We start from the raw sequence: 22,148 nt of genomic DNA on the forward strand, positions 1-22,148 counted from the left end.
TTTTGTTGAAGAACAGTCACTTTCAGATCAGAAATTGAGTGACCAGAGAGATTGAAGTGTTCTCCGACTGGTTTTTGAATGTCTGACGTCTGATTTGGGTCCATTTATTCTTTTACGTAAAGACTGTCCAGTTTGACCAATGTACATGGCAGAGAGGCATTGCTGGCACATGATGGCATATATCACATTGGTGGATGTGCAGGTGAACGAGCCTCTGATAGTGTGGCTGATGTTATTAGGCCCAGTGATGGTGTCCCCTGAATAGATATGTGGACACAGTTGGCAACGGGCTTTGTTGCAAGGATAGGTTCCTGGGTTAGTGGTTCTGTTGTGTGGTTGCTGGTGAGTATTTGCTTCAGGTTGGGGGGCTGTCTGTAGGCAAAAAACCAGCACGGTATTGAGCTGAGGGGAGGTGTCTAATGGGGACCAGCAGGGATCGGAGTTAGCTCTGTTGTGATTTAACATCTCCACTAATGATCAGGAAGAAGAGGGGTAAACAGCCTGTTGGTGACATTCACACACAGGCAGTACAGAACTGGGAGGAGCAGCGAATCCAGTGAGGCCACCGAAATAGCAGGGTTAGAGCCAAGGCCAGGAAATAACAGGATGGGATTCAACCTTCAGCAACGCATCCCAAACACCAAGCACCCAAACTCCAGTGGGACAGAGACGCTGGAGAGCAGGAGAGTCCGAGAGAGGGAGCAGGGTGGGCCTATGCTGCAGTTAGACCCCCGTTGGCTCTGGCTCCCGGGGTTCAGGCTCAGTTGAACTGCAGTGTAGCGGGTTTGGGCTGCAGCCCGATCCTGGAACACTCCCCCTCAAAGGGTCTTTGAGCCTGGCCTCCAGCCCGAGTCTGAACAGCTACACTGCAATGAAACAGCCCCTTCGCCTGAGCTAGCAGGCACGGGCCAGCCGTGGGTGTCTAACTGCAGTGCAGACGTACCCCCGAAGGCCTTCCCTCTTGGGGCAGGGAGGAGTGCGTATCTGTCCGGCTCTGAGGAAACACCCCCACCCTAAAGCTCAGCTCCAGGCTATCAATCCGGAGCAGGGGGGCAGAGTCCCTCACTATCCAGTTTTGGGGAGCCCCCAAACCCCTCAATTTCCAGATGGGAAAGTAACATCCAGAGGCTGATGGGAAAGAGGAGCCATCTTCCAGTGGGGCTGGGGCAGCTCCCAGTGATAACCCCACTGCTCACCTCCATCCTTCCCCTTGGTGCAGAGTGGGAGGGCTGGGACCTTCCCTCTTTATATCCTTTCTCCCTGTGCCCCCAGCTGCCGCAGGAGACCTCTCTATTGCCTGGTGGCTGCTGGAGAAGGGGACTGCGCCTCACTCTCTCCCTTACTGGTGAAACACAGGGGGCATGGATTTGCCTGCTCTCCTCCCTTTCGCCTGCTGGTAAGGACCCATGAAGTGGAGGTGGTGTGAGGGGAAATGTTCCCCGTGCAGTGCAGTACAGCACAGCAGCCCCGGCTTTGGGACAAGGACTGGCCAGGGAGCCCCCAGCAGAGGCAACTGGGGTGGCTCCGGGGGCACTGCGAGGGATCTGGCATTGTGGAGACAGCTCTGGGATGGGTGTTGGGAGATGTGGTTAAACAGGGTCTGGGCCCAGCTAAGCACCGTCAGAATCCCAGCTCCCACCATAGAGCCAGGCCCAAGCGAGGAGCCTGCCAAGGGCCAAATCCTAGGGTGACCAGATGTCCCATTTTTAAAGGGACAGTCCTGTTTTTTGGGACTTTTTCTTGTATAGGAGCCTATTACCCCCCATCCCCTGTCCCGTTTTTTCACAGTTGCTGTCTAACCACCCTACCAAATCCCCTGGTGGGGAAGGATGATCCCACCTTGGGATGTCATAGAATCATAGAATATCAGGGTTGGAAGGGACCCCAGAAGGTCACCTAGTCCAACCCCCTGCTCGAAGCAGGACCAATTCCCAGTTAAATCATCCCAGCCAGGGCTTTGTCAAGCCTGACCTTAAAAACCTCTAAGGAAGGAGATTCTACCACCTCCCTAGGTAATGCATTCCAGTGTTTCACCACCCTCTTAGTGAAAAAGTTTTTCCTAATATCCAATCTAAACCTCCCCCACTGCAACTTGAGACCATTCCTCCTCGTTCTGTCATCTGCTACCATTGAAAACAGTCTAGAGCCATCCTCTTTGGAACCCCCTTTCAGGTAGTTGAAAGCAGCTATCAAATCCCCCCTCATTCTTCTCTTCTGCAGGCTAAACAATCCCAGCTCCCTCAGCCTCTCCTCATAAGTCATGTGTTCCAGACCCCTAATCATTTTTGTTGCCCTTCGCTGGACTCTCTCCAATTTATCCACATCCTTCTTGTAGTGTGGGGCCCAAAACTGGACACAGTACTCCAGATGAGGCCTCACCAATGTCGAATAGAGGGGAACGATCACGTCCCTCGATCTGCTCGCTATGCCCCTACTTATACATCCCAAAATGCCATTGGCCTTCTTGGCAACAAGGGCACACTGCTGACTCATATCCAGCTTCTCGTCCACTGTCACCCCTAGGTCCTTTTCCGCAGAACTGCTGCCTAGCCATTTGGTCCCTAGTCTGTAGCTGTGCATTGGGTTCTTCCGTCCTAAGTGCAGGACCCTGCACTTATCCTTATTGAACCTCATCAGATTTCTTTTGGCCCAATCCTCCAATTTGTCTAGGTCCCTCTGTATCCTATCCCTGCCCTCCAGCGTATCTACCACTCCTCCCAGTTTAGTATCATCCGCAAATTTGCTGAGAGTGCAATCCACACCATCCTCCAGATCATTTATGAAGATATTGAACAAAAGCGGCCCCAGGACTGACCCTTGGGGCACTCCACTTGACACCGGCTGCCAACTAGACATGGAGCCACTGATCACTACCCGTTGAGCCCGACAATCTAGCCAACTTTCTACCCACCTTATAGTGCATTCATCCAGCCCGTACTTCTTTAACTTGCTGACAAGAATACTGTGGGAGACCGTGTCAAAAGCTTTGCTAAAGTCAAGAAACAATACATCCACTGCTTTCCCTTCATCCACAGAACCAGTAATCTCATCATAGAAGGCGATTAGATTAGTCAGGCATGACCTTCCCTTGGTGAATCCATGCTGGCTGTTCCTGATCACTTTCCTCTCATGTAAGTGCTTCAGGATTGATTCCTTGAGGACCTGCTCCATGATTTTTCCAGGGACTGAGGTGAGGCTGACTGGCCTGTAGTTCCCAGGATCCTCCTTCTTCCCTTTTTTAAAGATTGGCACTACATTAGCCTTTTTCCAGTCATCTGGGACTTCCCCCGTTCGTCACGAGTTTTCAAAGATAAAACTGGACTTTGGCTGCCTAGAGCCGACCACGTCTTGTGTGGCATGGAGCCCCTTTGAGCCTGTCCCTTACGCTCTAACTTTCCCTGGCTGTGTCAGCCAGGCTCCAAACATCCCGATCACACCCCAGTGTCGCAGGCCCCTTCTTCCACAGGGTCCCATCTCCCCTTTTCCTGCTGCTGCCCTGCAGGACTCCTGGCTTCCCCCCAGCTCAGAACTCTGCTGACAGGAGTTAGGGTGGCTGAGAGCTTCCCCAGCATGCTACAGCTGGGGAGCCTGTGCTGAAACCCATGCTGGCGAGGCACCCAGGATACAGGACGCAGGCCTGGGCACCAGGCACCAGAGGTGAGGACCTCCTGACCTGGCTCTGGGAAGGACAGCAACAAAGATTGGCCCAAGAGGTTAAGCGCTAATGGTATTTGGCAAACCAGAGGGGACCTGGGGGATTAGTGAGGCTGACACACAGGGGTAGGACGACTGTGGGGAGCCCTGCCAGAGCCTGAAGGATACACTGCTGGGAACGCTTCTGCCCATAGGCACCATCTCCATGGGTGCTCTGGGGCTGAAGCACCCATGGGGAAAAAATGGTGGGTCTGGAGCACCCACTGGCAGTCACAGAGCCAGAGACGACCAGGGTGGGCAGGGACCTCAGGAGGCATCTAGTTCAGCCCCCTGCTCAAAGCAGGACCAATCCCCAGTTTTTGCCCCAGATCCCTAAATGGCCCCCTCAAGGATTGAACTCGCAACCCTGGGTTTAGCAGGCCAATGCTCAAACCACTGAGCTATCCCCCCTCATCAGCTACCCCCAGCGCCTCCTACCCGCCAGCGGGCCCTGCGGATCAGTGCCTCCCCGTCCCTCCCCGTGCCGCCCACCCGCCACGATCAGCTGTTTCATGGCATGCAGGAAGCTGGGGGGGAGGGGGGAGAAGGGAGGACATGGCGCCCTCGGGGGAGGGGGCAGGAAGAGGCGGGGTGGGGCCTTGGGGCAGAGCCAGGGGTCGAGCACCCCCCAGCAGTTTGAAAACTTGGCGCCTGTGTTTCTGCCCTGACCCCGGGGCTGAGGAGATAGACCAGGCAGATCCTTATCCTCTCCTTTGAGAGGGGCCGTGCAGGGAGCCTGGGGCTGGCCAGACCCAGGATGGTGGGCGCTTTCCTGCTTTGCTGGAATGCGAGGTGTTTTCGTCTGAGGGAAAATCATAGTTTTAATCCCAGGTGTGGTTTATGTGGGCACCTGTGGCTCCCGCAGGAGCTGCCAGCCAGCCCCGCGATCAGGGGCAGTCTGAACAGCGCACAGCAGGGAGGTAAAGCCTGCAGAGAAACTGGGGAAGAACCAGGGCAGGGCTCAGTGCCTGGGAGAGGGGCAGGGCTCCAGGACGGTGCCTAGGGGAGGGTCAAAGTCCTTGCAACAGTGCCCAGCTGGGGAGGGCAGGCTCCTATGGTGCCCAGGGTGAGGTAGGCCCAGTGCCCAGGGAACAGCGCCCCTAGGACCATGCCCTGGGAAGCTGGGAATGAACCTGGATTCATTCTGTCCTCACTTTGGTACCAAAGCCTGTGTTTCACACCCTGGCAGAGTCTGCTGCATTAACAGACAGACAGACAGCAGCAGGCTCAGTCTGTCTGCCCCGGTACACAGACCTGCCCGAAACAGGCTTTGCCAACGTGCTGATTAAAAGGCCACGCTGGCTAGAGCGTACTACTGCTCCACCGCTCCCCTCGGAGAGCAGCACCCACACTAGCAAAAGCAGCAAAGTCTGAGATAATCTGCCCATGTCTGCCCGGCCTCGGGATGAACACCCCTCTCAGGGACTGATAACGCCAGCCAAGGTCCTGCGGCATGACTACGCAGAGCACAAGGCAAACACCCCCTGCAGCCCCCTTATCGGAGCTGGAGCCAGCTGGGCTGGACAGGAGAGATCACAGGGCCAGCCGCAGGTACTGAGGGAGGGGACTCTGGAAGCCAGGCGAGCAGATCAGAGGGTGGCCAGGGTCAAGGAAACCCCAGGTGCTATTAGGGCATCTCACGGAACCCGCAGAACAGCTACCTCGCTTTGGGGTGAGCACTGGGTTACGGGCCTGCGTAAGGGAGGGGCACCACTTTCAGAGGGGAGCTGCCATTTTGCGTTCCGTTTGCAGGCACGATGTTGGAGTCAGTCGCTGGGCACACCTGCTCACACGCACTCCTTTGGCGTCATCGGTGCTGAGCGTGTTCAGGCCCCTCTATTAACCCCTTATGCTCCCTTTCATCCAACTCCTGTGCCAAACAACAGGCTTTATACATGCCCCCTTCCCCCACCACTGTTAGGGAAAGCTTCCCTTGTCCCGCACTCCAGTGCCATTTGCCTCTGCACAAACACGCCTCCTTCACTACACTGAAACCCTTACGTAAGGGGCCATGAAAGCAGACGCTCCCTTGTGAGGAGTTCTCTGGAAACACCTACTCAGTGTGCCATGGCAGTCAAAAAAAAAAAAGCTAAGAGAATGTTAGGAACCATTAGGAAAGGAATGGATAATAAGACAGAACATATCGTAATGCCACTATATCAATCCATGGTACGCCCACACCTTGAATACTGTGTGCTGTTCTGGTTGCCACATCTCAAAAAAAAAAAAAAAAAGATTAGAATTGGAAAAGGTATAAATAATGGCAACAACAATGATTAGGGTATGGAACAGCTTCATAGAATATCAGGGTTGGAAGGGACCTCAGGAGGTATCTAGTCCAACCCCCTGCTCAAAGCAGGACCAAACCCCAACTAAATCATCCCAGCCAGGGCTTTGTCAAGCAGGGCCTTAAAATCCTCTAAGGATGGAGATTCCACCACCTCCCTAGGAAACCCATTCCAGTGCTTCCATATGAGGAGAAATTAAAAGAGACAACTAACAGGGGGATATGATAGAGGGGTTGGCTCGCTTGATAATTGCCCTGTTCTGTTCACTTCCTCTAGGGCACCGGGCATTGGCCACTGTCGGCAGACAGGATACTGGGCTAGGTGGACCACTTGTCTGACCCACTATGGCTGTTCTTATATTCCCATCCTGTACCATAGAATCTCTATGGACAGAAAGTCCATGCTTGAATAATAAGAGTACAGCAGTGGGAATATGCTACTGACCACCTGCCCAGGATCATGACAGTGATTGTGAAATATAAGGGAGATTCCAGAGACTAATCCTGCATCTTGGCGGGGGTTAGAACAGATGACCCTGGTAGTCCCTTCTGACCCTATGGTTCCATGATTCTGTGACTACTAAACCAGCCAATGCAATAATAATGGGGGATTTCAACTACCCTCCTATTGACTGGGTACATGGCACCTCAGAGCACAAGGCAGACATACAATTTCTAGACACCATTCATGGCTGCTTCTTGGAGCAGCAAGTCCTGGAGCCCACAAGAAAAAGAGGCAATTCTTGGTTTAATCCTAAATGAAGCACAGGATCTGAGCCAAGAGATAACTACAGCTGAACTGCTCAGTAATAGTGACCATAATTAATTAAATCTGGCATCTTTTTTGGTGGGGGGATACCAAAAAAACTCACCACAATAACATTTAACTTTAAAAAGAGGAATTAACTCAAGAACGAGGATGCTAGTTAGACAGTAATTAACAAGAGCAGTCAAAGGTACAATGCCTGCAAACTGCCTGGAGACCGCTTAAAAACACCTCATAGAGGCTCAGACTAAACGTACATCCCAAATCAAAAAAAGAGGACCAAAAAATGCCACCACGGCTAAACGGCGGAGTAATGGAGGCTGTTAGAGGCAAATAGGCATGCCTTAAAATTTGGAAGTCAAATCCTAATGACGAAAATAAAAAGGAGCAGAATCTCCGGTAAGTAAAATGTAAAAGTATAAGGTAGGCTAAAAAAGAATTTGAAAAGCAACTTGCTAAAGATAACAATAGTAAAAAAAATTGTATTTAAGTCCATCAGAAGCAGGAAGCCTGCCAAACAGCCAGTGGGGCCACTGGACGAGAAAGGTGGCAAGGGGGCACTCAAGGAAGTTAAGGCCATTGTAGGGCAGCTACCTGAACTCTTTGCATTGATACCCACATCTGAGCCATTCTTTTTCGGTGACCGATCTGAAGTACTGTCCCAAATTGCTGTCTCACTAGAAGAGGTTTTGAAACAACTTGATAAACTAAACAGTAATAAGTGACCAGGACCAGATGGGATTCACCCAAGAGTTCCAAAGGAACTCAGATATGAAATTGCAGAACTTCTAACTGTAGTATGTTACAAATCACTGGAAACAGCCTCAGTACCAGATGACTGGAAGGTAGCTACTGTGACACCAATTTTTCAAAAGGGCTCCAAACGCGATCCTGGCAATTACAGGCTAGTAAGCCTAATGTCAGTTCTGGGCAAATTGGTAGAAACTATAATAAAGACCAGAATTATCAGACACATAGATAAACATGATTTATAGGGGAAAAGTCGACATGGCTTTTGGAAAGGGAAATCATGCCTCACCAATCTCCTAGAATTCTTTGAAGGAGTCAACAAGCATGTGAATAAGAGGGATTCAGCTTATACAGTCTACTTGGATTTTCAGAAAATCTTTGACAAGGTCCCTCACCAAAGGCTCTTAAGCAAAGTAAGCTGTCATGGGATAAGAGGGAAGGTCCTTTCATGGATCAGGAACTGGTTGGAAGATAGGAAACAATGAGTAGGAATAAATTATCAGTTTTCACAATGGAGAGAGGGGAACAGGTGGGTCCCCCAAGAATCTGTACTGGGACCAGTGCTTTTCAACATAGTCATAGAATCATAGAATCTCAGGGTTGGAAGGGACCTCAGGAGGTCATCTAGTCCAACCCCCTGCTCAAAAGCAGGACCCATACCCAATTAAATCATCCCAGCCAAAGCTTTGTCAGGCCTGAACTTAAAAAGCTCTAAGGAAGGAGATTCCACCACCTCCCTAGGTAACCCACTCCAGTGTTTCACCACCCTCCTAGTGAAAAAGTTTTTCCTAATATCCAAACTGCACCTCCCCCACTGCAACTTGAGACCATTACTCCTTGTCCTGTCCTCTTCCACCACTGAGAACAGTCTAGAACCATCCTCTCTGGAACTACCTCTCAGGTAGTTGAAAGCAGCTATCAAATCCCCCCTCATTCTTCTCTTCTGCAGGCTAAACAATCCCAGCTCCCTCAGCCTCTCCTCATAAGTCATGTGTTCCAGACCCCTAATCATTTTTGTTGCCCTTCGCTGGACTCTCTCCAATTTATCCACATCCTTCTTGAAGTGTGGGGCCCAAAACTGGACACAGTACTCCAGATGAGGCCTCACCAATGTCAAATAGAGGGGGACGATCACGTCCCTCGATCTGCTCGCTATGCCCCTACTTATACATCCCAAAATGCCATTGGCCTTCTTGGCAACAAGGGCACACTGCTGGCTCATATCCAGCTTCTCGTCCACTGTCACTCCTAGGTCCTTTTCCGCAGAACTGCTGCCTAGCCATTCGGTCCCTAGTCTGTAGCTGTGCATTGGGTTCTTCCGTCCTACGTGCAGGACCCTGCACTTATCCTTATTGAACCTCATCAGATTTCTTTTGGCCCAATCCTCCAATTTGTCTAGGTCCCTCTGTATCCTATCCCTGCCCTCCAGCGTATCTACCACTCCTCCCAGTTTAGTATCATCCGCAAATTTGCTGAGAGTTCAATCCACACCATCCTCCAGATTATTTATGAAGATATTGAACAAAACCGGCCCCAGGACCGACCCTTGGGGCACTCCACTTGATACCGGCTGCCAACTAGACATGGAGCCATTGATCACTACCCGTTGAGCCCGACAATCTAGCCAGCTTTCTATCCACTATAGTCCATTCATCCAGCTCATACTTCTTTAACTTACTGCCAAGAATACTGTGGGAGACCGTGTCAAAAGCTTTGCTAAAGTCAAGGAATAACACATCCACTGCTAGTTATCCCTAGCCTGATTCTTGCTTGCATATTTATACCTGCCTCTGGAAATTTCCACTACACACATCCGATGAAGTGGGTATTCACCCACGAAAGCTTATGCTCCAATATGTCTGTTAGTTTAGAAGGTGCCACAGGACTCTTTGCCGCTTTTACAGATGCCGACTAACACGGCTACCGCTCTGATACTTGAAAATGGCAGATGAAATTCAATGTTGATAAATACAACGTAATGCACTTTGGAAAACATAATCCCAACTATACATATAAAATGATGGGGTCTGAATTAGGCGTTACCACTCAAGGAAGAGATCTTGGTATCACAGTTTAGAGTTCTCTGAAAACTTCCACTGCGTGTGCAGAAGCAGTCAGAAAGGCTAACTGTATATCAGGAACTATTAAAAAGGGATAAAAATGAGAACAAATATAATGCCACTGTATAAAGTCATGGTGTGTCCACATGAATCACCACATGGTATGTCGGGTCACCCCATCTCAAAAAGGATATAGTGGAGCTGGAAAAGGTTCAGCGAAGGGCAACAAAGATGATCAAGGTCATGGAACAACTTCCACATGAGGAGAGACTAAAAAGATTAGGGCTGTTCATCTTAGAGGAGAGACAACTCAGGGGAATATGACAGAAGTCTACAAACTGGTGAATGATGTGGGAGAAGGGTTGTTTACAGAGGCCTGCAAATCCGCAAATATCCGCTTTATATCCGCGGACCATTTTTGCAGATCATGATCAGTTGCAGATTCAGATTCTGGACCCATGAAGGGCTCTAGTTATTTACCTCTTCACAAATACAAAAGCCAAGAGTCACTCAATGAAATTAACAAGCAGCCGGTTTAATATAAACAAAAGGAAATATTTTTTCCGCTGAATGCACAACTAACCTGTGGATCTCATTCCCAGGGGATGCTGTCATCGCCAAAAGTATAACTGGTTCAAAAAAGAACTGGCTAACTTAAGGGAGGCTAGGGCCATCAATGGACATTAGCCAGGATGGGCAGGGATGCAGCCCCATGCTCTGGGTGTCCCTAAATCTCTGACTGCCAGAAGCTGGGAGTGGAAAACAGGGGTGGGCCACTCCATAATTGCTCTGTTCTGTTCACTCATCCTGAAGCTCTAGGTACCAGCCACTGTCAAAGGCAGGATACTGGGCCACATGGACCAGGGTCTGACCCAGGACAACAGCTCTTACGATCTTATCCTCCTGGCTCTCCCGTTTTCACAGCCAGCCCTCCTCACCAGACGGCTTATTCTCCCCCCGCCGCTCCCGGACCCCAGACCTGCCCCTTTGGCCTAGATGAATGCATGCGACTGGGGGAGGGCAAGAAGGAGCCAAGTCTCCCTGGGCAGAGCGCGCAGCGCCCCGGCCGAGTGGCAGAGCAGGAGGCCCGGCGCAGCGGGAAGGAGCCGAGCCCCGGCCATCTCCATCAGCGGGGGCAGCAGCCGGGCCAGCCCGTAACCTCGCGTGCTGGGGCCCCGCGCTCCCCAGCCCGGCTCGGTGCGGGATGCGCCCCGCGCTCCCCAGCCCGGCTCGGTGCGGGATGGGCCCCGCGCTCCCCAGCCCGGCTCGGTGCGGGATGCGCCCCGCGCTCCCCAGCCCGGCTCGGTGCGGGATGCGCCCCGCGCTCCCCAGCCCGGCTCCCGGCTCAGCCCCGCGCCCCGGCCGGCCCCGCAGCCCCCGCGCCCACCTGCTCCCGCCGCTTCTGCCAGCGCCCGCAGGGGCTCTCCTCCAGCACCTCGCTCTCCTCCTCGCTCTCCTCCTCCTTCTCCGCCGGCAGCGCAGCCTCCAGCCCCGACATGCCCGGCTGCGGCTCCCTCCCCAAGCCCGCCCGCGGACGGCCCGCAGCGCCGAGCGCCCCAGTCCCGCTTCCCCGGCTCCAGGGCCGGCGGCGCAGGGCAGAGCCCGGGCGTACCTGGCACGCCCCGGGGGCCGGCCCGGGCCGCCCCCCGGCCGCCTCCGGGGGCCCCGCACCGCTCGGGAGGCTGGACTCGGAGCCGCCTTCGGGAAGGTTACGGGCAGCTCCGTGTCACGCCCCGGCCCCGGGGGAGCGGGTTCAAGGCTCGCCGCCCTCCTGTCGCCGCGGGGGCCGGGTTCTCATGGGGCCGGGTCTGGCGCCAGCTCCCGGCGCTTGCCCGGCTCCCCGCGGGCTCCCGGGGCCCTCCCGCCGCAGCCCTAGCCCCCGGGGCGCTCGCACGCGGCGCCAGGCGGCTTCCCGGGGAGCTGGGCTCCAGCCGCCGCCTTCCCAGCCGCCCGGAGTCCTGCGTGTGGCTCTCAGCCGCCTGCTCTCAGGCCTGCCCTGCAGCAGCGCTGGGCGTGTGAACACACACGCTGCCCCTTGGCGGGTGAGGGATCCCCTGCCCCTGCCCCCAGGCCCGGGGCTGCGGGGAAGTGGGCACCGCGCTTCTGTCTTCTCGGGCCCCCAGTCTGCGAAGGGCCGGGCGGAGGCGAGAGCAAGGGAGGGCACGGGGTACCGGAGACTCCCGGCCAAGGAGGGAGAGAGCCTGCCCCGGAGGGACCCAACGGTGTCAGCAGGGAACAGGACAAAGATCCGGTGTCCCTTTCTCTCCCTGGCAGGCAGCACCCACCCTGAAGTCACAGACCGCCCCTAAGGCTAGAATGAGGATTTTACTGTTCGTTAAGGAAGGGATTTGCAGGGGAGAGGTGGTGTATTGGAACCAGCGCTCAAGGTGCAGAGCTATCCATTTAAATGTCAGGGGTTCTCCTGTCTGGCTTGCAGCCGAGGCACCTCTGTTGGGAAAGATGCCCTCTGGGCCCAGAAGCAGGCTGCCTGGAAAGAGCCGGCCGGGAACAAGGTGGGGTGAGCTGGGCATCGCTGCCTTTAGGGAGCCGCCTTCTCTGTCTGTTCACCCTCATTGAAACAAAATCTTAAGAACAAAACCCCAAAGTTACAGTCACGGTTGGTTTCGGATCAGCAGCCGTGTGAGTCTGTATCCGCAAAAAGAACAGGAGGACTTGTGGCCCCTTAGAGACGAACCAATTTATTTGAGCATCAGCTTTTGTGAGCTACAGCTCACTGCATCGGATTATTCACAGATACAAACCAAAACCATCCGAACCCTCCTGCCCTGGACTCTTTGTCCTGAAAACTAGGAGGTCAGCCCGGTATGGGGAGCCCCGCTAGGGCCCACCGCTCCCCCGAACTCATTCATGTTCCTCTGCCATCGCCAGCAGCTGAACAACTGCACAACCTGTGCGGCCCTCATTGTCTCTCTCGGTGTCTTTGGGTCCCTGTGTGGTAAGGGTCTGGATTTTAAGAAATAAAGTAGCGTTACATTGTAACCATCCAGAAAGAGTCATTCAGGGCATCTCCACTTGACCAAATTAAATCCGACTAATTTCCATCTGCACCCAGCCGCCGTAGCAACTACGTCACTGCTGCACGCCCCTACCTCGCTCCTTGTGTTCGTGGTGCGCTCCCGCACCAGGAACATTGCACCGAACATACCATCAGTGAGGAGCATTGCATGAAGCCTTCCTGACACTTTTCCTCAATGGCCTCTGAAGCCTCTTTCCTCTTTGCAGCTGGTAAATGGCGAGCTGGCTGCATAATGGGCCACATTCCCCCAGTGTCAGTCTTATGCTGGACCAGTGCAGGACAGCCAATGTATTTAGTGGATCAAGTGCCACTCTCGATTCCTAACCAGAAAAGTCTTAGCCTATCCTGCTGTTCCTCACTTAAATATACAGCACTGTGCTGGGGCAGCTCCAGCTGAAACTCGGGAAGCTCACTTTCACTCTCTTGCTTAGGCCTTGTCTATATGAGCACTTCCTGCATAGCAGGCGGGGGTGTAAATCTGCCTTGGACTAGCCTGCCACCCACTGACTGCCAGTGTCCCTGCATTAGAAGTTCCCTTGGCCCTTTGATCTGCTCCCATTTCAAAGTGCAGTAGATCAAAGCTCACAAGGAACTTTCAGTGGGGGGCAGGAGGAAGCACACAGATAGTAAGCGCGCTTCAGGCTAGCGGGAGGTGGGCTGTTCGGCTAAACTAGCCCCTGTAGTTTTCTCCTTTACCAACATGTGCAAAATGGGAACTACTGGATCTAGTAACTGTGATTGCTCTTTGTCCTCTCTGCAGTCTGTAAGAAACATTCAGCAAACGAACAAAGTCTATCCCTACTTCAGATCCACAAGCACTTTAACAGATTTAATAATTTTATTAAGATGATGTTAAAATTAAAAAAAAATGGTACAGATTTTAAGCGTAGAAGTTTCTGGTAGCTAATTCCCCCAAGACCCTGAGTCTCAAAGTAGGTCTCAGCCTCTCCCCACCTTTCCCTTGCTGGAGAGCAATCGCAGCCTGTTGCTGTTCTGGTTTTTGCCCCTGGAGGCAAGTGCTGCAAACCAATTGACAAGAAATAATTTGTTTCACCTGGGCCATGTCTTTAAATTGAATTTCTACAGACTGAATTTGTAAGACACCTTCATTACTTAGTTGTTAGCCTTAAAGAAATCCAGACTGGTTATTAGCTCATCCACTTTCTCGGTTAGCCGGACCTTCCTGCCTGAAATCCAGAGGCCCAATTTCCAAACCCCGTTTTTCCAATTTGGAGGCATTTGCATATTCTCCAGAGTGTCTCCATTTGAGACTAATTAGGGGATTCCTTTTTCAGTCCCTTATTCCCCAGCAGCATCAGCATGGCCGAGCTAATCACTGTTGTTTGAGCCCGAGTCCACTGTTCTTGTGCAGCTCCCCTTACACATTCAATAGCCAACTCCTGTGTTTGCTGATTAACTGCCCAGGTCTGAACTAAACCTGTCAGGCTGCTTCTTGTGCTTCCAGGCTGTGCCCCTGCTGCGCTGTGCCCCTCTCCTGTTTCCTGAACTTGATGAGGGACTTTTATAGATTCCAAGGCCAGAGGGGACCATTGTGATCATCTGCTCTGACCTCCTGTGTCACACAGGCCAGAGAACTCCCCCAAAATAATTCCTAGAGTAGAGCTTTTAGAAAGACATTCAATCTTGATCTGACAATTGTCAGTGATGGAGAATCCACCATGACCCTGGGTAAATTGTGCCAATTGTTGATTACTTTCACCATTAAAATTTAGCATTATTTCCTGTCCGAATCTGTGTAGCTCCAACTTCCAGCCATTGGATTATGTTAGACCTTCCTCTGCTACATTGAAGAGCCCTTTATTAAATATTTGTTCCCCACATAGATACTGACAGACTGTGATCAAGCCACCCCTTAACCTTCTCTTTGTTAAGCTAAGTAGATACAGCTCCTTGAGTCTACCACTGTACGGTAGATTTTAACAATCTGTTCCAGTCACTCAAACAGGTCGTGAACCAGATTAGATTTCCCTTTTGCATCATGCATATTACCACAGAGCTCAGAGTAACAGCCGTGTTAGTCTGTATTCGCAAAAAGAAAAGGAGGACTTGTGGCACCTTAGTGACTAACCAATTTATTTGAGCATAAGCTTTCGTGAGCTACAGCTCACTTCATCGGATGCATACTGTGGAAAGTACAGAAGATCTTTTTATATACACACAAAGCATGAAAAAATACCTCCTCCCACCCCACTCTCCTGCTGGTAATAGCTTATCTAAAGTGATCACTCTCCTTACAATGTGTATGATAATCAAGTTGGGCCATTTCCAGCACAAATCCAGGGTTTAACAAGAACGTCTGGGGGGATGGGGGGGTAGGAAAAAACAAGGGGAAATAGGTTACCTTGCATAATGACTTAGCCACTCCCAGTCTCTATTCAAGCCTAAGTTAATTGTATCAAATTTGCAAATGAATTCCAATTCAACAGTTTCTCGCTGGAGTCTGGATTTGTCTCTCTCAAACCAGAGAGATTGAATGTACATTGGTCAAACTGGACAGTCTCTACGTAAAAGAATAAATGGACACAAATCAGATGTCAAGAATGATAACATTCATAAACCAGTTGGAGAACTGGTTCTCCCTCAGGGAACGGATGGGTAGGATCCCCTGGGGGACTAACATGAAGGGGAAAGGAGTCCAGGAGAGCTGGCTGTATTTCAAGGAATCCCTGTTGAGGTTACAGGGACAAACCGATGTGTCGAAAGAATAGTAAATATGGCTGGCGACCAGCTTGGCTTAATGGTGAAATCCTAGCGGATCTTAAGCATAAAAAAGAAGCTTACAAGAAGTGGAAGGTTGGACATATGACCAGGGAAGAGTATAAAAATATTGCTCGGGCATGTAGGAATGAAATTAGGAGGGCCAAATCGCACCTGGAGCTGCAGCTAGTGAGAGATGTTAAGAGTAACAAGAAGGGTTTCTTCAGGTATGTTGGCAACAAGAAGAAAGCCAAGGAAAGTGTGGGCCCCTTAATGAATGAGGGAGGCAACCTAGTGACAGAGGATGTGGAAAAAGCTAATGTACTCAATGCTTTTTTTGCCTCTGTCTTCACGAACAAGGTCAGCTCCCAGACTGCTGTGCTGGGCATCACAACATTAAGTTGTGATGTTGTGCTGGGTATCACAACTTAATGGTCTCAAGTTGCAGTGGGGGAGGTTCAGTTTGGATATTAGGAAAAACTTTTTCACTAGGAGGGTGGTGAAACACTGGAATGCGTTGCCTAGGGAGGTGGTGGAATCTCCTTCCTTAGAAGTTTTTAAGGTCAGGCTTGACAAAGCCCTGGCTGGGATGATTTAATTGGATATGGGTCCTGCTTTTGAGCAGGGGGTTGGCCAGCCCTCTGTGGAGAAAGAGGTGGTTAGGGACTATTTAGAAAAGCTGGACGTGCACAAGTCCATGGGGCCGGACGAGTTGCACCCGAGAGTGCTGAAGGAATTGGCGGCTGTGATTGCAGAGCCATTGGCCATTATCTTTGAAAACTCGTGGCAAACGGGGGAAGTCCCGGATGACTGGAAAAAGGCTAATGTAGTGCCAATCTTTAAAAAAGGGAAGAAGGAGGATCCTGGGAACTACAGGCCAGTCAGCCTAACTTCAGTCCCCGGAAAAATCATGGAGCAGGTCTTCAAAGAATCAATCCTGAAGCACTTACATGAGAGGAAAGTGATCAGGAATAGTCAGCATGGATTCACCAAGGGAAGGTCATGCCTGACTAATCTAATCGCCTTCTATGATGAGATTACTGGTTCTGTGGATGAAGGGAAAGCAGTGGATGTATTGTATCTTGACTTTAGCAAAGCTTTTGACACGGTCTCCCACAGTATTCTTGTCAGCAAGTTAAGGAAGTATGGGCTGGATGAATGCACCATAAGGTGGGTAGAAAGTTGGCTAGATTGTCGGGCTCAACGGGTAGTGATCAATGGCTCCATGTCTAGTTGGTAGCCGGTGTCAAGTGGAGTGCCCCAGGGGTCGGTCCTGGGGCCGGTTTTGTTCAATATCTTCATAAATGATCTGGAGGATGGTGTGGATTGAACTCTCAGCAAATTTGCGGATGATACTAAACTGGGAGGAGTGGTAGATACGCTGGAGGGCAGGGATAGGATACAGAGGGACCTAGACAAATTGGAGGATTGGGCCAAAAGAAATCTGATGAGGTTCAATAAGGATAAGTGCAGGGTCCTGCACGTAGGACGGAAGAACCCAATGCACAGCTACAGACTAGGGACCGAATGGCTAGGCAGCAGTTCTGCGGAAAAGGACCTAGGAGTGACAGTGGACGAGAAGCTGGATATGAGCCAGCAGTGTGCCCTTGTTGCCAAGAAGGCCAATGGCATTTTGGGATGTATAAGTAGGGGCATAGCGAGCAGATCGAGGGACGTGATCGTTCCCCTCTATTCGACATTGGTGAGGCCTCATCTGGAGTACTGTGTCCAGTTTTGGGCCCCACACTACAAGAAGGATGTGGATAAATTGGAGAGAGTCCAGCGAAGGGCAACAAAAATGATTAGGGGTCTGGAACACATGACTTATGAGGAGAGGCTGAGGGAGCTGGGATTGTTTAGTCTGCAGAAGAGAAGAATGAGGGGGGATTTGATAGCTGCTTTCAACTACCTGAGAGGTAGTTCCAGAGAGGATGGTTCTAGACTGTTCTCAGTGGTGGAAGAGGACAGGACAAGGAGTAATGGTCTCAAGTTGCAGTGGGGGAGGTGCAGTTTGGATATTAGGAAAAACTTTTTCACTAGGAGGGTGGTGAAACACTGGAATGCGTTGCCTAGGGAGGTGGTGGAATCTCCTTCCTTAGAATTTTTTAAGGTCAGGCTTGACAAAGCCCTGGCTGGGATGATTTAATTGGATATGGGTCCTGCTTTTGAGCAGGGGGTTGGACTAGATGACCTCCTGAGGACCCTTCCAACCCTGATATTCTATGATTCTATGATTCTAACACTTCAATCTCTCTGGTCAAGCGATTACAGACATGAAAGTTGTGATATTACAACAAAAAAACTTCAAATCCAGACTCCAGAGAGAAACTGTTGAATTGGAATTCATTTGCAAATTGGATACAATTAACTTAGGCTTGAATAGAGACTGGGAGTGGCTAAGTCATTATGCAAGGTAACCTATTTCCCCTTGTTTTTTCCTAACCCCCCCACCACCCCCAGACGTTCTTGTTAAACCCTGGATTTGTGCTGGAAATGGCCCACCTTGATTATCATACACATTGTAAGGAGAGTGGTCACTTTAAATAAGCTATTACCAGCAGGAGAGTGGGGTGGGAGGAGGTATTTTTTCATGCTTTGTGTGTATATAAAAAGATCTTCTACACTTTCCACAGTATGCATCCGATGAAGTGAGCTGTAGCTCAGGAAAGCTTATGCTCAAATAAATTGGTTAGTCTCTAAGGTAGCACAGAGTTGTATTTACAAGGTATTGCAGGGACCTCTGCTCATGGCTAGGGCCGCCTCCTCCTTGCCACTTGGGGGGGATTAGCTCTTTCAGCCTGACACCCTCTTCTTGTTGTTCGTTGGCCCATTGTCCTGCTCTGCCACCCCTCTCTTACTCCTCAGGAGCTGCAGCACCTTGTCTTCATGGCTTAGCCCTCTGGCCAAGTCATGGCATCCCTCCCCTTCCAGGGCACTATCAAAGTCCTCCACGCTCTCCCAGATATTTCTTAAATCCACTGCCCTGGCTAAGCCAGTCCCTCAGTGACTGGAGCAAACCGTCCCAGACAGTCTTCAAGTTCACTGCCCAGATTGTGCCACTCACTCAGTGGCTGGAAGGGGAACATACTTCTCAGTCTCAATTCATATGGGAAGATCCCCTAAAACACACGCACAGGCCAGCCCTATGTAACACCTCTATCTCAACAATCACTACCCCCACATTTAACCAAGGAGACTCTATCTATCTATCTATCTATCTATCTATCTATCTATCTATCTATCTATCTATCTATCCCCAGACACCCCCCCACTATCTCTCTACCTTCCTTTGGCACACGTATGTCCCCCTTACTGTAGTATCCACCCACCTGACAATCTTTAATGTATTTATCCTCTCACATGCCTGAGAGGCGGGGCTGTTATCCCTATTTTACAGGAGGGGATGGAGGAGCAGAGAGACTCAGACTTTGCCTTCACTGCAAAAAGGTAGGTTTTTCCATGGGGATAGGTGTCTCCAGGTAAAATCCTCCTGGAGAAAAGACACAGATAGCTTTTGCCTTGATGTAGTTAGTCAATGGCGACTCTGTACCCCACACCTGGTGTTTACCCAGGAGACAGCTGCATTCAGTTCAAAATACGCCTTTTTTGCAGCAGTATCCTGCCCAAACCGCACAGAGAGTGCTGCAGCAGGGGATTGAATCTGCATCACCTAAGTCCTAGACTCACAACCACATCACGGGGCCATCCTTCCTCCCGGATCGCCAGCCACTGCTAAAGCGTAGCAGGGAGACGCAGCCCTCAGGTCCCTGTCAAATGGACAGGGCTGCGCTCCCTGTGCAGGGTTTGGTTGCTGGGTGCGCTCCTGCTCCCTGCGCAGGCCGCTCACCCTGTGAGGCCGTCTCTCCCCAAACGCAGGCTGAGCAAAGCTTCCCTCATCACTTTTCCATGGAAAGTCTCTTATTCTGACTTCTTCTCCCCTGGCTCTCTGCAGTAACAAATGACCCTCTGTCACCATCGCTGCTCCTTCCCGTGGGCCACACAGTGGTTCCTTTCAGGGTCTGTGCTTGGCTTTGTGTCTTGCCTTTTCCACCACTAATTGGTGGTCACAGATTCTGTGTTTGGGGACCGTGTGCCCTGGCTTTGCCCAGGTTGCTGTGGTGAGGGCTCTGTGAGCGGGGCAGGTCTGGAGCCATCCAGCCAGTTGCTAGCTTTGATCTCTTCTCCCCAGGGACTTGTGGAGTGGTGCTTTAAGCGTTGCAACATCTCGGGTTGTTTGCTGCCCTGTCTGGGAGGTTGCAGGGACTGAGCCCAGGCAATACTGCTGTAGGTGTGGCTCATGCTTTCTTTTGGACTTGATTTTTGATCCCCTAGTGTCTGTGGTGCAGGGAGCTTTGATGGAGGAAGCACTAGGCACTGAATGTTCTTTTCTGCCTGTTGATGAACAGAGGACATGCCAGCTCTGCTCGCTCCCTGTCAGCGCCGTGGTTCATGGGCACACAGGGACCTGTCTGTGAGGGGCTGGGTTTCCTACCTCGGTCAGTGTAATCAGTTAAAGATGGGCCCGGACTTCACCCCCACTAGCAGACTGGGCTGGATTATACCATCAGAGGCTTGGCAATAGCTTGATTGGAGTGGGGGTTGTATCTCTCTCAGGATTTCTTTGTGGTGTAGAGATTCTTAGCCAGCCTGCCGTGGCCCATGGGCAGCCCCTGGCACTTATCACAGAATCACAGAATCTCAGGGTTGGAAGGGACCTCAGGAGGTATCTAGTCCAACCCCCTGCTCAAAGTAAGACCAACCCCCAACTTGCCGCAGGACCCCAGTTGCACATCTGGCGGGGGAAGTGTTTGATTTATCACGCCCCATGCAGGCTCCGGGGCGGCCGAGGAGGCCGTATGTGCTACTCAGCTTCCCGACTCTCTGGACTCCCGGGAGATGACTGATGAACCCAGGAAGCTGAGTAGCAGAATCTGCCTCCGCAACTGCCCGCAACCTGCATGGGGCAGAGCAAAAGCAGGTTCCTCTTCAGGAAGAGTCGCTCTCACACTGCGGCTTTTCCCGGGTGGCTTGGGGTCTTGGGAGGCGCAGCGGCTGGCCTGGGGCTCCTCCGAGCAGGTGTGTGTGGGGGGGGGTCTCAGGGCTCCTCCCAGCAGGGGGGGGGGCTCTGTGTCCGGGGCTTTGGCCAGCCTGTGGCTTCTCTGGGTGGGGATCACAGGGCTTCAGGAGTGGGGGGACTCGTTGCTCCAGCTGTGGGGGAGAGCAGGGGGGCTCACGGCTCCTGCTATGGGGGGGCCTGGGGGCTCATTGCTCTGGCCAAGGGGGGATGGTTTGAGGCTCCAGCAGTGGGGGGGCTTGGGGCTCCAGCAGTGGGGGGCTCAGGGCTCCGGCTGTGGGGGGGCAGGGGGACTCAGGGCTCCTGCTCTGGGGAGGCCTGGGGGCTCAGGGGGAGGTGGGGCTCCAGGGGTGGGGGGACTCATTGCTCTGGCCACTGGGGGGGGGGTGGCTTGGGGCTCCAGCAGTGGGGGGCTCAGGGCTCTGGCTGAGGGAGGAGGTGTGGGGCCTTGGGGCTCTAGCTGCTGGGGGAGGGATAAGGGGGCTCGGGGCTCCATCTGGGGTGGGTGTAGGCGGAAGGGGCAGAGCTGCGGGCTAGCCTCCCCAAAGGGGGGCTCCACTCTCCGCCCATGTGCAGTGCCTTGCTGTGTTTGGTACAAAGTCTGTATATTTACAGTGGGATTGATCTCCATGCCTCTAGAATGAAAGCGAGTGTCTTGTGGTTGGTCTGTGGCTCTTTCTGCAACCTCTTGTTCAGGCCCTTTCCAGGGCGCCTGTTGCAGCAGGGCTCTCCGCCGTGAGCAGGACACCAGCAGAATCAGGGCCTTGTTTTCAGTCTGGGGATTGCTGCGGGGGCTGGAAGTCACTTATGTTTATGGCACAGAGGCTTGGGCTGAGTCTCCTTTTGGCCTGTAGTTTATTTGTTTTCTGCATCTGAGGGGTAGGAGCAGGGATTTAGTGACGTCATATGTTTTGACACCAAGCTGCGTGCACTTTGTCACAGTTTGTGTCAGCACGGCTGGGTGCCAGACTGTGTCAAATGCTCTGAAACTCTACAAACCAGGCAAACACCCTCCCCTGTGGGTTTGTTAGTGAGCGTCTGCAGGGTAAACACGTGATCGGGGCAGTTTCTCGTGAGTCTGTTTCAGTCTCATGGGTATGGTCTGAGTCTCCATCCTGCAAACACGTATGCATGTGCCCCACCTTCCACCATGAATAAGCGTGTGTGTGTGTGTCTAGGGGCAGGATGGGGCCTTACTGAGGATGGTACAGTACACTCTGCTCAAGCTGCTAACATAGATACCTCTGGAGTTCTAGAACTAAGGGGATGTTGTTAGGGGGCTTATTTCTTTGAGTAATGGTGTCTCAAAGGCAAAGTAATGCAGCTTTGACTTGAAGTAATCCCAGGCCTCCTCTGCCTTTAGATCCACAAGATTTTCAGTCCAATCCACTTCCCTAACCAATTTCCTTAATTTTTTAAAGTCAGCCCTTTTGAAATCAAAAACCCTAGTCACAGATCTGTTTTTGTTTATCCTTCCATTTAGTTTGAACTGAATTACCTCATGATCACTTGAACCAAGGTTGTCCCCTACAACCATTTTTTCTATGAGGTTCTCACTGCTCACCAAAACCAAATCTTAAATGGTTGGTCATGGGTTCTGAGCAGAAGGGATGAGTGCTGGGTGGGTGAACTGAAGGCAGTGGGGGTCGATGGGGTAGGGGGGCTGAAATGATGGGGGCTGGGGGCTGAGCTGCTGGGGGGTTGAACTGAGGGGGATTGGGTGGGAACAGAATTGATGGGGGACTGGAGAACAGGATTAATTG

At 51.9% G+C, this 22,148-nt stretch overlaps 1 protein-coding gene across 4 annotated transcripts in view; it reads right to left on the minus strand.

Moving 5' to 3' along the window:
* Positions 1-11,575, minus strand: part of NRBP2 (nuclear receptor binding protein 2) — a 71,776-nt gene extending 60,201 nt beyond the window's left edge. Inside the window, exon 1 of one of the 4 annotated variants that reach the window (XM_084618403.1) lies at positions 10,944-11,575. In XM_084618403.1, coding sequence (XP_084474529.1) covers positions 10,944-11,054 — 111 coding nt within the window. In that variant the 5' untranslated portion in view covers positions 11,055-11,575. The remainder of the gene's footprint in view (positions 1-10,943) is intronic. The other 3 variants (XM_084618401.1, XM_084618404.1, XM_084618402.1) reach the window with 3 other exon arrangements.
* Between the last annotated feature and the right edge of the window lie 10,573 nt (positions 11,576-22,148).

This window comes from Lepidochelys olivacea (genome assembly GCF_965140295.1).
Source record: "Lepidochelys olivacea isolate rLepOli2 genome assembly, chromosome: 2".
In the NCBI taxonomy this organism is placed as follows: Eukaryota; Metazoa; Chordata; order Testudines; family Cheloniidae; genus Lepidochelys; species Lepidochelys olivacea.